The 17,284-nt window shown below is 43.5% G+C and overlaps 1 protein-coding gene and 1 long non-coding RNA gene across 2 annotated transcripts in view; one reads left to right on the plus strand and one right to left on the minus strand.

Moving 5' to 3' along the window:
- LOC309538884 overlaps nucleotides 1-7,732 on the plus strand; it is a 65,781-nt gene extending 58,049 nt beyond the window's left edge. Inside the window, exons 4-6 of the long non-coding RNA XR_014222457.1 lie at nucleotides 1,178-1,316; nucleotides 4,122-4,194; nucleotides 7,531-7,732. This is a non-coding gene — a long non-coding RNA (uncharacterized lncRNA). The remainder of the gene's footprint in view (nucleotides 1-1,177; nucleotides 1,317-4,121; nucleotides 4,195-7,530) is intronic.
- Nucleotides 1-14,751, minus strand: part of CDH10 (cadherin 10) — a 408,163-nt gene extending 393,412 nt beyond the window's left edge. The window contains exon 1 of the mRNA XM_082234353.1: nucleotides 14,702-14,751. Within this exon, the coding sequence (XP_082090479.1) occupies nucleotides 14,702-14,718 (17 nt within the window). The 5' untranslated portion in view covers nucleotides 14,719-14,751. The remainder of the gene's footprint in view (nucleotides 1-14,701) is intronic.
- Nucleotides 14,752-17,284: the final 2,533 nt, after the last annotated feature.

Consider the following 17,284-nt stretch of genomic DNA (forward strand, 5'->3'; position numbering starts at 1 on the left):
CTCTCTCACATGCATGCACATACACATGCACTCCACACCCATGTGCTAAGTTTTTAAGGTGAGAGACCGTGTTCCACATTGCTTCCTGAGACTGGTTTGAGAACTACAGAGAGTAAGACCCTTTCTGTAGGACAGTGTTGCAGTAGTTGCAAAATTACAAAGGCAACTCCAAAGCCTATTCCAGGACAATTAAGCGCATTTCTGCAAGTTTGCAATATGCTAGCCTGCCATAATGCACCATAATTCAAGAACTGACTTGGCATCACTATAATTCTGGGGAAATGTTGCATATGAATTGTTCCCATATACACAGAAAAAACAGGTTCAGGTTATTTTTCTTGCTCCTGGTTAGTGGCTAAGACTTGTACAGTGGTACGTTGGTTTACGAACTTAATCCGTTCCGGAAGTCCATTCTTAAACCAAAGCATTCTTAAACCAAGGCGTGCTTTCCCATAGCAGCGGGGGACTGAATTTACACTCAACAGGAAGCGGAACATGTTCTGCTTCCAAGGCACTGTTCACAAACCAAAACACCTACTTCTGGGTTTGCAGCATTCTTAATCCAAGTTGTTCAAAAACTAAGCTGTTTTTAAAGCAAGGTACCACTGTACTGTGTTAGTTTTGGCTAGGGGCATGAATCTCTATAAAATGGTGAACAGCAGTGTCATTAACTTCATACCTGCATAACTCCTTCATGGTAGTCCTTAAGACTCCATCTGAAGTTCTCTCTATTGCCACAAAACTCATAAGATATCAAATGGAAATGTAAGTGACAACAGTAATAAGAGAAGCAAATGACAAGAAGCAGAAGCTCAGATTATTTAATGTAGTCTCTGATTTATATGTTTTTGTTAGTTTTGCCTGAAATAGAAAATAGCATACATGAAAGCAACCTTGTGTTATGTGTGACCTTTTTCAAAAGTTCTAAGTGAATTTTTTAATTTTACACCCACCAGTTTAGAGTATATAGACATCTGATCTTTTACTTGTGTTTTAACTGACATATTTTATATGCCAAAGTCTATTAAATGTAGCACTGCTTTTGCAAATAAGGTTGCTTAGAATTTTAATCCCTCTCCCAATATGCCACTTAGCTAATTTTTTTTTGTTCCGTCAAATCCTCCTTTTAGACATTTTCACAGACTTTTCTGAGAAATTCAATTTCTTCCTATTATAGGTTAATGCCCTTTTGTAAGGCAAGTGGGGCTTATTTCCCCCCACCCACTCAGAATTTGTCAGAGGAGTTCTTGGCTATTAAACATTTCTGTCAGAGAGCAGGAATAACATTTTGAAAAGTTCACTTACACATAAAAATGGTGAGCATTAAAAATGGTCAGTGAGCAGTTCCAGAGATAACCTTAGTGTCTGATTTCTTAACATGGTTGGGGTGGGAAGAAAGCAAACACATTGTGCAGCCCAAGTGGTTTATGCCACACAGGATTTTGGGTGGTGTTGCAGGCAGATGCAAAATTGAGAAGATCTGTAACTGAGAAGTTCCATTGGGGGACACTAACTTTTGGCCTCACTCAGGGCGCCATGTTATGAAAGATTACCCAAGTCCACCCCTGAGTTTATGGATGGAAATAGTGTGTTGAGGTGAGAACCTGACACCAGAGAAGAGCTGGAGAGTGAACTTTCGGCATCAGAAGCTGAAGTGCTCAGAAAGAATCCGTATCTCTAGCAACGTCAGAAGTTCAACTTCCAGTCTGCTAAGATTTTGTTTAAGGGTAAGTTGTCAAAGTGCAAGTAGATAAATAGGTACCGCTCTGGCGGGAAGGTAAACTGCGTTTCCGTGCACTGCTCTGGTTCTCCAGAAGCGGCTTAGTCATCCTGGCGACATGACCCAGAAGCTGTACGCCGGCTCCCTCGGCCAATAAAGCGAGATGAGCGCTGCAACCCCAGAGTCGGTCATGACTGGACCTAATGGTCAGGGGTCCCTTTACCTTTAAGTTGTTACTGTACATAAATGGTAGCAAGGTTGTTATCCTTGGTGGTCAGTGTTCAGAAAGGTGTTGCTGACATTTCTTCTGTGCCACGTTGTTCACTAGTGGGTGCCCATTCATGGGTGAAACTTTTGTTGTTGTTTTTTGAAAGGGGCATTTTTTTTATATCCTTCAGTGGTCTATAGGACTCCACCGGGGGACTTGCACAAGGTGTTAATAGCCTTACAAAAGCTGACATTTGAGCTGCTGAATAGTGTCATTAAAACTGTTGTCCTTTAAGGTTCTGCTCCTAGTGGCTGTAACTCCTGAAATTAGAGTTTCTGACCACAAAACATTTTTGGTGGCTAAATATGTGTTCCTCATTTAGATAGGGTAGACCTTGGGATGGATCTTTCATTCATTCTGAAGGTCAACTCCATAATCCAGTGGCTTTAAACCAGTGTACCGTGGCACCCTGGGGTGCCTTGAATGATGGTCAGGGGTGCCGTGGGCAACACTGGCCACCGTCCCTCTTTCCTTCCCTCCCTTCCTCTGATGCCTTCTCATGGCTCTGCCTCCCAAAGGCTTGCACGGCTATTTGTTGCAGCTGCCCTGGTTTCAAGCTCCCCAGGTGAATGGTATACCTTTGGGGTTGGTCAGGGGGTGTTTCCCAGGCCCCTGTGGGGCAGTGTGAGGAGGGACCTCTCTTTGGGGTGGGGGGAGGCAGCTCAGAGGCCAGGGGTGACAGCAGCGGCTTCCCAGAGGACTCCTAAGGAGTGAGGAGAAGAGAGGCAGCTGAGGGAACACTCCACAAGAGAGGGTGTTCAAAAAAGGGTGAGGGGCTGCCAGCTGTGCAGGCAAAGGGTGACATAACTGGGCTCCTGAGCACCACAGGGGTGCCGCAGAAATAACGTAGTTGGCCAAGGGAGCCAAAATGGTTGAAAACCTCTGCCATATCCCATAGACAGCATGAATTAATTTTGCCAATTTTTGGTGCTTACATTCCCCTGAGAAAGAATGGCATACTTTGGATGTGAAGTGAGCACTTAATGTATCCATCAACAGGATTCGACCAATCAAACAGATTCATTTTTAGTTTCATTTTACCCACATTCTCTTTAGGAAGAAAGTGACTAGTTCATCCATGGCAAGTTGGATCTGGGATTGCACACAGCTTGCTTCTGGAAAATTTCACTTGCTTGTTCCTTAACGTGTTACAGCATGTTCTACTAGGTCTGTGGTAGCATTTGCTTCCAATGCTCCTCTGCAAGAAGTGTGTGTCAGCAGCTGTGTGGGAAAACTCATCAGCATTTATCCAACATGACAGAAGTTTGCCTCAGCAGAGGCAGCATTTGGGTAACAGATATCACAACAAGTTCTTTAGCAGTGGCCACCTGTTCCCACCCAGTAGGTTCCATAGCTTTAGTGTAATTCACCATGATATGTGTTCATCACCTCCAGAGAAGGAACAGTTGGTTCTCACCTGAACTTTGTTTCTCGGAGGTGTTGAATACAGTGGTACCTTGGGTTACAGACACTTCAGCTTACAGACTCAGCTAACCCAGAAATAGTACTTCACGTTAAGAACTTTGCTTCAGGATGGGAACAGAAATCGCGCAGTAGCGGGAGGTCCCATTAGTACCTCAGGTTAAGAACAGTTTCAGGTTAAGAACAGACCTCCAGAATGAATTAAGTTCTTAACCCAAGGTACCACTGTACATGGAATGGGCCTACCCAGTCGGCCACTCTTCCATTTTTTTCTATAAGCATGTTTCCCCCCCCCCCAAGTTATCATTTGATAGGTTGTTGCTGGTTTATTTTTTTCAGATATTAGTTTCCTTACATGAGTTTGAAGCTACTTAGCCTCTTCATGTAGCTTGTCATTCAATGGACTGAGATGATGGGAGCATGTCATCTGGACAAAGGCCAGTCTGTGTTTCCCATCTTTTGATGCAAAAAAAAGAAAGAAAGAAAAAGCAGCAATGCAAAATAAATAAATAAATAAGAACCCATCGTGCCATGCGTTCAACACCTCATCTGTTCCTTTTGTCAGATTTTAAGACTTATTTCTGCCTTTACGGGTTATCAGCTTCCTCAAAAGTAACTAGACTCCATGGACCCAGAGTCTCTCTTGAGACCCATTAAGTTCTCCTAAGCCTGCTACACAGCATGATAGAGCTACACATGGTTTCCTTGCAGATGGACGAATGAACGTGGAAATGTGAGGGGGAAAACATGATGAAGAATGTTGACAAAAAGAGCCTTTGACGAGGTGAGTTGCTAAAATGTGATGTTTTATTGAGTGCAATTTGGCTGTGATGTACAATGTATGCAGCAGTTGCTGGGGAATATATATGGTCCGTAATGTAAAGAGTGCCCAAAATGAAGCATCTGTTGAAAGATTTCTCTCTCTCCAAAATACACATTTCAGTGTGAACATATTTTGTTTTGGCATGGGATAATTTATCCCTGTGTCTGGTTTTTCTCAGCTGTCAGCTTCCTATTACAATATTAGCTAAAGTACAGTAATTCAGAACTGTGAGGAGTGTGCTCATTTTCCCGCAGAAAGCTCCCACCTCGCTTTCATGTGTCTGTAGTACCTTTTATGGACCTTAGAGTAATGCTACACATTTTCCTCAACGGTACTTTAACGACTCTCAGGAATTACACATAGGTTGTTCTGCTTTATACTTTGCTTCTTGTTTTCTTTCCCCCGGTAAATTAGGGAACAGAAAAGACCTAGAGTCTCTGAACTGCAATATCTCTTCCTTTGTCCTTTAATTTATTTCGTTGCCCCTTCCCTCCCCACAGTACTATTTCCAAATACTGGACCTATATTAACACATCCCATAATATCACACTATGATTTTGCTACTAAGTTTATAAATTTTGCAATACATTTTGTCAGAAATCTTCTTTCTCCAGTGCCAGTTTTGTGTTTTAAGAAGCTGACATTTTAATGCATCAGTCTTGTTTTGGTTAAGCGACACTGAAAATGCACATCTAAAACCCATATCTGCACTTTGACTGCTGTTCGCTTTCTCATCCAATATTAGACCGTCAGTGCAATTCGTAAGGGCTATGTCACTTTGTATTCTATAGAAAGCATTGTAAGCTGGAGATCTGCAAATATTCAATAAACTGGAGCAGGCTCATGCACTCATCTGGCCAAGAATCATTGTTCTATGGGGAGATTGTTGTCTCTCTCTCTCTCTCTCTCTCTCTCACACACACACACACACACACACACACACACACACACACCCCATTTTCCAGGCATTCTGCCTGGAGGCTTGTATGTTTGGAGTTTGTCTTGCATGGTTCTGAACATCCTATTTAATAATTTTCTTCTTCTTCTTCTTCTTCTTCTTCTTCTTCTTCTTCTTCTTCTTCTTCTTCTTCTTCTTCTTCTTCGGCGAACACTTGTAGCTGAGTAAGATATTCTCCCATGAATATGGTCTTAGTGGTGTGTTGGTAAGTGACTGTGGAGGCCAATTCTGGATCCACACATCCTTACACAGTGGGGACAAAGGTTTCTGGGTGGGAGTTGATCATGCTGAGGATTTGTCAAACGTGCTTTCCTCTTGTTTCTCCCTTTCATCCTGAGTTCCTGCTTCTTCAAAGTCGATGACACCTTTGGTAAAGGCTGTTCTCCAATTGGAGCGCTCAGAGGCCAGCGTTTCCCAATTTTCCGTGCTTATAGTGTATTTCTTTAGATTAGCCTTGAGAGCACCTTTAAACCTCTTTTGTTGTCCACCGGTATTTTGCTTTCCATTCTTAAGTATCTGAACCACATGACCAGTCCAATGAAGTTGATGTTTAAGCATCATTGCTTAGTCACTAGTGACATTAGTTTACCTGTCTTCCAAGTGAAATAATAATAATAATAATAATAATAATAATAATAATAATAATACCCACTCATCTGACTGGGTTGCCCCAGCTACTCTGGGTGGCTTCCACTATATATAAAAACATAATAAAACATTTAATATTTTTTTTAAAAAATCTTCCCTCTACAGGGCTGCCTTCAGATGTCTTCTAAAGGATGTATAGTTACGCCTTGGCTCGGGGGTCGCTTAACTCCACACCCTCCAACATTTCTCCAATAAAAAGAGGGGCATCCTAAGGTAAAGCAGGACATTCTGGGATCAAATCAGAAACTGGGATGGCTTCTGTAAATTTGGAATTGTCCTTGGAAAATAGGGACACTTGGAGGGTCTGCATATTAGCTAAATAGACACCACATTCAAAGGTTCTTCCCACTATGTTTTTTTTATTCTTATTCTTCTTTCTACAACTTGCCTTGCAAAGTAGAGATTAAGTACTGTGTTTTATTGCAACATAGTTGGTTACGTACCTAATTCGTTCCGGAGGTCCGTTCTTAAGCTGAAACTGTTCTTAACCTGAAGCACCACTTTAGCTAATGGGGCCTCCCGCTGCCGCCGCGCCGTGGGAGCACGATTTCAGTTCTCATCCTGAAGCAAAGTACTTAACCCGAGCTACTATTTCTGGGTTAGGGGAATCTGTAATCTGAAGCATATTTAACCTGAGGTACCACTGTAGATAGCAAATAGGATCACAGTATTTTCAGTAACTATAGCCTAGCTATATTCTTGTTTCGGAATGTCAAAGTATGAACAGGGACCATCAAGTTCCTATCACAGAGTTCAGAAGTAATGAAGATCTCCCGCCTGCCCCCAGCAATAGATCAGAGGCCTTTCGGCATGAGTAGGGTTGTCAGAGAAATTATCCACATTTGCATATATGCATGATTTTTGGGTGTTATGGCACCCCAGAGTGCATCTTGGAGCTAACATCCTCATCTTATGTCAGGGGTCAGCAACCTTTTTCAGCCACGGGCCAGTCCACCGTCCCTCAGACCATGTGGGGGGCCAGACTATATTTGGGGGGAGTGAACAAATTCCTATGCCCCACAAATAACCCAGAGATGCATTTTAAATAAAAGGACACATTCTACTCATGTAAAAACACGCTGATTCCCGGACCGTCCATGGGCCAGACTTAGAAGGTGATTGGGCCGGATCCAGCCCCCAGGCCTTAGGTTGCCTACCCCTGTCTTATGTTTTGTGGTGAATTAATGAGTGGTGGCTGGTTCTACAAATTGAAATTTTCATTCATAAGTTATCATACTATACATTATACTGACATGACTGCTTCCAAACAATGCCACTGACATTAGTTATCATGGCAGCAAATCATCTGTACTTGGTCAACTTCTTAGTAATACAGAGTCCCATTCTCCCAAGAAAAGGAAGTGTACCAGAATATCTACTTCAGAATGGAAACTGGTTTGACAGGTGGTGAGGGGGTTTTGTGTGTGTGTGTTTTGCCACAATCCTCTTCCTCTTGAGCAGCAAGTTTTATGAACTGTAGGAAAACAAATCATTTGCTGCATGGTGGGGATGGCGGATGGAGGACCAGCTAAATCCAATTTTTGCATGTAGCACTGGACAGATGGAGGGGGGGGGACTGGTCTGTGTGCAGGATGATAACTTATGGAACTGCACATCCCTAGGTGTGAGAAGAGTCTAAATCTGCTCCGCCTTGTTTATCCCACTGAATCCAGGTATTTCTGTCTTGACAGGGGTGTGTTTACTGTCTTCTTGCTGGATAGGAGAGTGTCTCAGTGGCTAAACTAGAAACCTGCCTTACACACTTCAAAGCCTCCAGGGCAGGGAGGTAAAGTAAAAACCAGTCAATCAACCAACCACCTCTTCCATGCTCCACATGGCTCATTTGATTACCTGAACCCTTTTGGAGCCTGCGAGAAAGTAGCACAGAGAGTAGATCTGAGAACCAGTGTGGTGTAGTGGTTAAGAGCAGTGGATTCGTAATCTGGTGAACCGGGTTCACTTCCCCGCTCCTCCACGTGCAGCTGCTGGGTGACCTTAGGCTAGTCACACTTCTTTGAAGTCTCTCAGCCCACTCACCTCACAGAGTGTTTGTTGTGGGGGAGGAAGGGAAAGGATAATGTTAGCTCCTTTGAGACTCCTTCGGGAAGTGATAAAGCGGGATATCAAATCCAAACTCTTTTTCTTCTTCTTCGGAAAAGTTTCCACTCCTGCCAAATGCTGTGGTTCTCAGATAAATTCTGTTATTGGCAGTGGGGGAAATGTGGCTTCATTTGGTGTATTCAGTTGACTCTATTGTTGCCTTGTAACAACAGAAACTTTGATTCTCCATTCTGTGCTTCCCTTTCTTTGCAACCTCCTTACAGCAGTATTAAGGTGCTGATGATAAGTAGAATTTTCGCCAGGAATATGTAGTGACTCAATCTACACTTTGAATTGAACTGATGATTAATGAAAGAAGTCACTTGCTAATGCTGGAGAAATTCTGGAAAAGTAACACTACAGTCACTTGTGACCCTAGTCTAGTGAAAATGTTGTTCCCTTAATGTTTAGGATCAGTTAATCATGCCATGATGTCATCCGGCCGTGAATTTTTCTTTTGTGTGGGATAACTCATTTGATGGCTTCACAACATTGGGGGAGGGATTGTAGATATGTCATGGGGGTAGTGTTGAGCCCACACTTCAGAGGCAAACGTTGGTAATCTTTGGTGATATGGTGCCCTGAGCAAGTCCAAAATATAGTGCCCCCAAATGGATCTTCTCACTTATGGATCTTCTCAACCTTGCACCCCCTTGGCTTGGCACCCTGCGCAAGGCAACCAACCACACTGTCCTAAATCTGACACAGGGCTATTGAAAACAATGGCTGTCTCTTGTCTCACGCAACATGTAACTCTGACCTGCTGTGAGGCACCCTCTTTAGAACACTTGTCTCTACCTGTGTTCCTTTGCATTGCTTTCCTCCTTAGAATAATAGCCAGATAGCTACAGACATACATTCTCGGAAGTGATTAAATGCACCTGATAGTTCTATCTCTCCCATGAAGAAATATGCTAATCTTGAGCATACAGACTCAGAAAAACTAATTGTGGCTTCCCTGGGTTGGCTTTTGGGTTAGCTTATTCCCTCACCCCCACACTGCTCCCTGTGCCTGTTTAATCTATCAATAATATAGCAACTGGATGATGTGCTTGTCGTAAAAAGGCACGAGGAAGCTCCCTTCTCAGCAGGCCTACAGATTGCTTTGTTGGGAGCTCTTAGCCTCAAACTCTTATTACTGCAGTCTGTGGAGAGAGGAAGGCACTTGCTTAACCCTAAAATGCCAAAAGCGTGCCTCCCCAAAGAGTGTTTTGAATGTTATTCATGCTGGCAATGATTATGCATATGCAAAAGTACCCTTGGAGCTACAGATAACTTGCTTAACACTGAGCCTTTATCTAAGGGATTTTAAGATTGCAAATAGGTACCCTGAGAATGATTTTCCATCATGAAAGCATTACAGCTGCACACACTGATTCCCCTCCCCATATTGAAGATATTTATGATCACTTATTGAACATATTTATGACTGCATGTCGATCGTTCAATGCCCAGATATGTAGCTTGCTTAGCAGCGTGTCCTCCAAAGCTCATTGTGGTTATTGATTTATCTACTCATTAAAGATGACTTAATAGCTGAGTCAGAATGAAACAGTACCACAAAATACTTGCTGCTACTCCTAATTTTGTTTGTATTAGTGGTTTAGACAAAGGTTTAATAGTGATGCAATAAAAATATATATATTTCTGTTTTCACAGTATACGGGAACAGATGAAGCTGTCTCATACCAGATCAGATCACTGGTCCATCTGTTGGCATCCATCTGTTTCGAGAGACAATGGAGTACACCTCCGGGGATGAAGTCAAACCACTGTGTTAGCAGCACTGAAGTGACCTTCCTTAGATGGAAGACTGGGCAGTGTGTATGGAGGTCCTGGACTTCCCAGATGACAAGACCTTGCTCTTGGCCTTGCTGATCTGATCCAAAGGAAAGCAGAGCAATACGTTTGGCACCAGAAGTTGCTGGAAGAAGGTGTGCAAGGTGCAAGCCAACTGTCTTAGAGACTCCACTCTGGATTTGTGTAGGGTTTACTCCAGGCACAGGCAAAGTCCAGCCCTCCAGATGTTTGGGACTAGAATTCCCATCATCCCTAGCTAACAGGACCAGTGGTCAGGGATGATGGCAATTGTAGTCCCAAACATCTGGAGGGCTGGAGTTTGCCTATGCTGATTTACTCCTTAGCCTTTTCTTCTCCTAAAGATATCCCTCAAGGCAATGGAGGTTTAGGATCAGAGTTTTTCTTCTCCTAGGTGGGCTCCCTTCCCAGATTGGTGATCCCCATCTGCTCCTCACTTCTCTCTACAGCACATGCAGAAACCGTCTTCTTGTCTGTAGGATCCATTATTATTCCCATACACTCAATTTTCTAGAGCCTGTCTTCACATGCAGAGGGAAGTCCCTAACTGAGGGTTGGAGACCCATCAACTACCCTCACCTGGTTTAGCTGGCCAGTTGAAGCCATCTCCAGGGGTGTGGCCACTGTCGTATGCTGACAGCTTCTGGGAGCGACAGGTGAGAACTAAGTGCAGGAGGGTATCAAAGGTGGCCAAAGTACCCTAGAAGAAGGTTGTGTTTCCCACCAGAGGTACTACCCCTCCCATAACACCCCATGCATGTCATCTAGCTTAATATCAACTATGGCAGGAGTAGCCGGTGTGATACACTTCATATGTCGCAGGACTGCAATTCCCATCAACCCCAGCCAGTATGGCCAGTGGTCAGGGATGATGGGACCTTATACAGCAAAGCCATGCCCTGAAAAAAAAGGACCATCACAAAAACCCTTAAGTCATAGCTTCTAGCTTTGTCAGCGCCCTGAATTAAACACCCAGGCTGAGGGGGTACCAGCATGGCAGGTTCCACCACCATCTTGCCTCACTGCCACCACTCCTGCTCCTCTTGCCCATCCCGACTGCCTCCCCTTTTTCCTCCGTTCTGCAAGAGGCCAGCACCAAACGCATAGCACAAGATGGTGGCCGAGTGCCAGCTCAGCTAGTTGGTGCCAGTGGAAGTGAAGTACCAGGGCTGCAAGGAGAGGTCAGTTGCCTGGCATGGCTTCCCTGAGTGCAGAAAGGGACTTTTCTCTCTCACTTCATAATGGGATACGTGCTGGTACACGTGGTGTTTCCTATCATAGGCCAGTTTCACCTGCTGAACAGCAGCCTGAAGGGGAAGAAGACAGAGTGACTCCACCTGCAACTGATCAGCCTTCAAGGACTCAGAGGAGAAGGTACTAACGAGATGCAGCTGGCTTCAGCCTTCTTAAGCAGAGATTCCAGCAGCAGTCAGATGCAAGTAAGAACGCTTGTAGTTCCTGGTCCTACCTTGCTGCTTCCTTTTGTTTTGACCCTATGATCATCAGATTCCCTGACCCCTGGACTGTCTGACCATGTGGATTGTTGTTCGCCCACCCCTAGGACTGGACCTGACTTCAGATGCTGAATCTTCCTCCAGGCAAGTACACCTCAGAGACTCTTCTAGTTGGTTGCTCTCTCACTCCACTGAGCCCTGCACGTTGTTGCTCAGCAACAAGACTATGACATTTGCCCCCCCCCCATTGCTTGAGCTGCCCTCTCTCTGTCTCATGTCCTGCTTTAGGCCACACTCTGTCACCCCCAGCAGGTAGGTGGTTAGCTGGTCGACAGACAGGACCAGGAGAGACAGGATCCCTTAAAATGTGGCCAGTGGCCACCCCCCCCCTTTTCCAGCCAAGTTTCCCCACACAAGACCCTCAACAACTTTTAAAACTGGAAAGCTGCAAGTTTCTGTAGTGTGACTGGTGGTTGGTGTTTTTGGTTTTTTTGTACCCTACCCCTTTGCTAAACTTTTGTGTGGTCTTTTAAAAGACTGGCATAGACGCCATCGGGCCGGTGTTGTGAATAAGTGTATTAAGCTTTTGGATTAACCCCTTTTGAGGTTGCAAATAAATGTTTGTGTTAGGCTTTAGAAGCAATGCAAGGCTTTGAATGCGAGGGCACTGCAACAGACTCGGAAGCATGTGTGTGAGAGTGTTGTCCATCTGAGTTCAGTTGCTAGGAGGCAGGCATTGTACCAGAGCCGTCGGCGTGTTGCCTGTGTTAATCCCCGTCCAGTGTGTGAATATGTATGTCACCATCATGTATATAGATATATGCAAAGCTAACCTTGAGCATATAGACTGGTACTGCCCCTCCAGCAGAGTAGATGTATGACAGGCAGAAATTCAGCAGCTCAGAACCAAAATTTTGAGTCTTATTCCTTGGAAGCCTATAGTATCTAAATTCCCACTTTTAACAGTTTAAGGGGGGTTGCAGATCCATTTGTGTGCTCACTGACTTGAATGAGAGAGTGTGTGTATAAGATTTCAGACTTGAGCAAACTTGTCTTTGAACTTGGCGCAGCCTACAGATTGGACCATGCTGATTTTGAACCATGTGTATTTGCTTAAAAGTAAGTCCCACTGGGGTAGCTCAGCCAGCTCCACCCTTTTCCTGTATTCTATCAGTAGTGTGCTTTTTTGGAAGGCACATGGGAGGACAGAGATGTAGAACAGAACGAACCTGTTTTCATCTGAGGAATGTTGAAGGGTATACAACATATAACCAAAGTAGGCAAGGCAAAAATATGCAGGAGTGATGTTCAAAAAGTTTCCTTAGTCCTTTTAATAAACAAGAGGTAAGGAACAGAAGTGGTAAAAAATAATGATCCAGACTGCCAACTTATGCTCCCATGCCTGTAAAACAGACATTTGACCTTCAGCATGTGGAAGGCTGGAAAAAAAGTGTCCGTTTATGTACCAGATGGGACAGGGCTTGGCAATGCACACTGGTTTCCTCCATGCAATGAAAACCACACGTGCAAAATTAATTCACAAACATAGTTCTCAAAAGTCCCATGCCTACCTTCTCAATTTGCAGTTTTGATTGAAAGCCATCTCACTGTGGGGGTAAGTAGTTTTTGGTGCTGTTCCAGTCTGAAGGCCTGTACTTAACTGTGGTATTGGACTTTGTAAACTGAAAACGGAAAAAACTTTCCCTGTGTGTGTGCTTTTGTTTTTTTAATATTGGCTTGATTGACAGAATTTCAGTAAGTGAAATGTTTTAGGGCATGGAGTTATGTATGGTAAATTGTGTAATAGCTGTAGACATGTGCCTAGGGAAAGGTCAGGAAAGGGCAGTTCTATACTGTTTTGCCATATATCTGGTTTCTACAATTGCTCCAAATAAGCATGAATTAGTTACAAAATCCATGTCTCACAGCAAAAGCTTCTTCTGTGTGTAAACATGACTTTAATCTAAGTGGAAACCATTTTAGTCACAACACATCATTCCAGACAAGGCAAAAGATCAAAGTCCAAATTGAAAGTCGAAATTGCATCCTTGCTTACTATCTGCGTTTATCAAGGTATTTCAATGCTTTTCTAAGCCTTGGTGCTCACAAACAACTTCCTGAACTCTTCTCACCACTGGAATTGCTTAAATAATGTGCTTACTATGATTTTCCTTGTAAAGATTTGGTTCTCTTTGACACTTGTCTGCCTTAAAATATGTCAGGGGCAGGCCAGAGGAAGAGGAGTGGTGGAGACCACCTCCCCATCCTGACCCTTCCAGGGAGGAGGAAGAGGAAGACAGTATGGATTTACAACAGGGCTTTGGGGGAAGTCACAGCTCAGAGTCAGAGGAGGGGGAAAGATGGGAAATCATGGGAGAGGAGGAGCAGGCAGAGGCAGAGCAGCAGCTGGCTGACACGTTGTCACTAGAAAGCATTCCGGACCCTCCATCTTCCAGAATCCGACAAGCCTTAAACGTATGAGAGCAAAGAGCTCAAAGTCTTATTCTTTGTGGAACAGAAATTCATTAACATGAAGCAGCACGCATCATTCCTATGCTGAACCACTAGCCCCCTCACTTGTCAAGCTTACAGGTGAAACTCAAAAAATTAGAATATTGTGGAAAAGTTCATTTATTTCAGTAATTCAACTTAAAAGGTAAAACTAATATATGAAATAGACTCATGACATGCAAAGTGAGACATATCAAGCCTTTATTTGTTATAATTGTGATGTTTATGGCATACAGCTGATGAAAACCCCAAATTAACAATCTCAGAAAATTAGAATATTAAATGAAATCAGCAAAACAAGGACTGCAAATAGAGCAATATTGGACCTCTGAGAAGTCGAAGCATGCACACGTACTCAGTACTTGGTTTGGGCCCCTTTTGCATCAATTACTGCCTCAATGCGGCGTGGCATGGATGCTATCAGCCTGTGGCACTGCTGAGGTGTTATGGAAGACCAGGAAGCTTCAATATCAGCCTTCAGCTCTTCTGCATTGCTTGGTCTCATGTCTCTCATCTTTCTCTTGGCAATGCCCCATAGATTCTCATTGGGGTTCAGGTCAGGCGGGTTTGCTGGCTAATCAAGCACAGTAATCACATGGGCATTGAACCAGGTTTTGGTACTTTTGGCAGTGTGGGCAGGTGCCAAAGTCCTACTGGAAAATGAAATCAGCATCCCTATAAAGCTCGTCTTTGGAAGGAAGCATGAAGTGCTCCAAAATCTCTTGGTAGATGGCTGCATTGACCCTGGACTTAATGAAGCACAGTGCACAGAGAAAAAGCTGCTATAGAGTTGAGAAAGTAAATGTGGTTGTATGAATCAATCCCAAAGTCACATATTAAGTTAATTATTTGATGGGTACAGGGTTGTGAATGTATATCTATTGGCCTCAACTTGATGGGTTACAAACTGGCAGACCGATCTAAAACTTTCCCCCAATAGTAAAAGTTAATACATCCCCCAAATAAAACTATTCATTACCTGTTATGGAGATCCATCTTGACAGGGCTGAGATGCAGTCTGACTGTTAACTGTTTTTGACTTTACCAAGACTTAAAGTATAATCTCTTTGTGACATCACACATGACATCAGAATGGCCTGTTTGCATTCAACCTAGACTATCTCCATGCCAACAGCAATGGCCAGCAAACTTCTGCAACCAAGTAACCATCAGCCTGACTAACCATTTGTTTCTCTCTAGACTATTGGATGTTCAGTTTTTGCTCTCATAATCAAAGCCTGAAGAAGAGCTTTGTATAATCTGAAAACCTGCTTCCATTGTTAAAGAAAACTAATTGTCAGGGACTGGGCAGAGGAGGAATGGTGGAGACCCCCTCCCCATCCTGACCCCTCCAGGGAGGAGGAAGAGGAAGACAGTATAGATTTACAACAGGTTTTGGCGGGAGGTCACAGCCCAGAGGCAGATGAGGGGGAAAGTTTGGAAATAATGGGGAAGGAGGAGCAGGCAGAGCTGAAAGTCTTTATACTTTTCTGGCCAACCAACTGGGAGCAGCTGACAGCACCCTCACACAATATTTCTGCTTTTTCAGCTTGTGGTTCACTGTGGTGGAATCTAGGCACACACACAAAAACCACGGTGAAAATGTTTTGGGGTGTTGTTGTTTTTTAAAAATATTGAATTTGCCCTAAGCTCACCATCTCCATCTGTTGTCACATTTCTATAATGCACTTAAAATGCAATATTTGCAACTGTATAGCTGGGTCCTATGTTCAGTCTTTTCAGCGGCTTGACTGAGGGATCTTTGTTTCTACACATAGTTTGTTGTTTGTTTTTATGTGTTAGTTTAAAACAGCATCTGACACAAGCATGAAAGATCTGCATGAGGGAAATCCAAACCACCATGTTGAGGTGTTCATGAAAGATCCTTGTTAATGGTTTCTGAAATCCCAGCTAAAATGTAATTGAGCAAACTGCCTGGAGTTGACCCAGTGCTGTTTAATTTTCTAAAAATGTTCGATTAAGATTAAGTTAAGGTACCAGGTGTTGGGGCTACTGGAAAGGCTAGATTAGTGTCTGGAATTTGAAGGTCCATTGAAGCTGGTCTCCCCATACATCTGACCATTTATAATTCTCTGATTTCAAACACGAGAAGAGGAGTTATACACATCAGAAATCTGAGAAGGGCAATGGGGAACAGCATGCTAAGTGTTGCTTTTTGACCTGCTTCGCAATTCATGGAAGGAAACTTGTCCAGATTCTGGACACCTTATAAGCTTGGTCATCGTGGATGAGGAAGCTTTGCAGTTTCTGACGCAGTCCAAGAGGGCAAAGTTCAGGGACATCTCTATGAACCTGCCTGAGGATGTTGCTGCAAGCACAAATTAATGATCTGTGGTTAGCAATGCTTGTGGTCTACTGCTTGCAACTACATCAACTAAATGTTTTGTTAGGTTAAAAAGCTACTAGCGGAACAGACTAGCCCAAGGTCAATTGCAGCATTGTGAATTAAATCAACACAAATATGTTGGTTGTGCGTATTTATGATGATGGTTTTCTGTAGTACCATCAATATTCTGTGATACTTTATGGCATAATATAAGCAAAGCAGCTAGGCTCCTGCCCCAACAACCTTACAGTTCAAATATTGATGATGTGGAGAGAAACAATTTAAAATATTGGCGAAGTTTTCCCAAGCCAGTCTTGAATAATGAATGGATGTGAACCCTAGAAAGCTCCCAATCTTTCCTTCACCACAGATTTTGATCCAAGCCGGGCGAGAATGCCAGAGTAGAAGGGGGAAATTCTGAAGGTGACGTCAGAACCCACTCTTGAAATCTCCCATTACAATCTGTTTGTGCCATTCCTACTGGACCCAGTGAACTGAAGCCATTCCGTTATGCCAGCCTTCCCCAACCTGGTGCCTTGTAGATATTCTTACACTATAACCCACACCATCCCAGTTCATTGGCCATGCTAGTTGAGGCTGATGAAAGTTGTAGCCTTGGAGAGCCTTATAATAATTAAAAAAAATATTATTTGTACCCCACTCATCTGACTGGGTTGTCTCAGCCAATAGGTTTCAGAAGGCTGTTTTATGTCCTCTTTGGAAGGGGCAAAAGAGGCTGCCAAGGCAATTTCCAGCATCGGGAAGAGAGCAATTTCCACTGGTCATAAGTGCCGTTTAAGGTCCCTTTCCCCAACTTTCTAGGCTTCCTTCCATTAGTTGATTGCCCCATATGGAACCATTAAAAAAAGCTCCAGAGAGGGGCATAATTTTCAAAGCCCTCTGAAGATTAGCTGCGAATAAATATCAGAGTTGGTCAGGGGTCCCTTTGCCTTTACCTTTAAATATGAGAGTTGTGATATTTTCCTCCTCCCCCAAAGAACAGGTAATTTCCAGGTTATTCTGAGGGGAGCCTTGGGATGCTTATCTATCTCTCAAAACAACAAAGTGAGCACGGAATGAGAAAAGACAAGGGTGGTGGCTTGAATATAAAGCACAAGGCATGAAACGTAGCAAATGCATACGATGCCTGAAACATCACTTATGGAACTTGAATAAAAATATACTGCATGAGAAACCAGCCAGTTATATGTACAG

This window comes from Podarcis vaucheri (genome assembly GCF_965113315.1).
Source record: "Podarcis vaucheri genome assembly, chromosome: 8".
NCBI lineage: Eukaryota > Metazoa > Chordata > Lepidosauria > Squamata > Lacertidae > Podarcis > Podarcis vaucheri.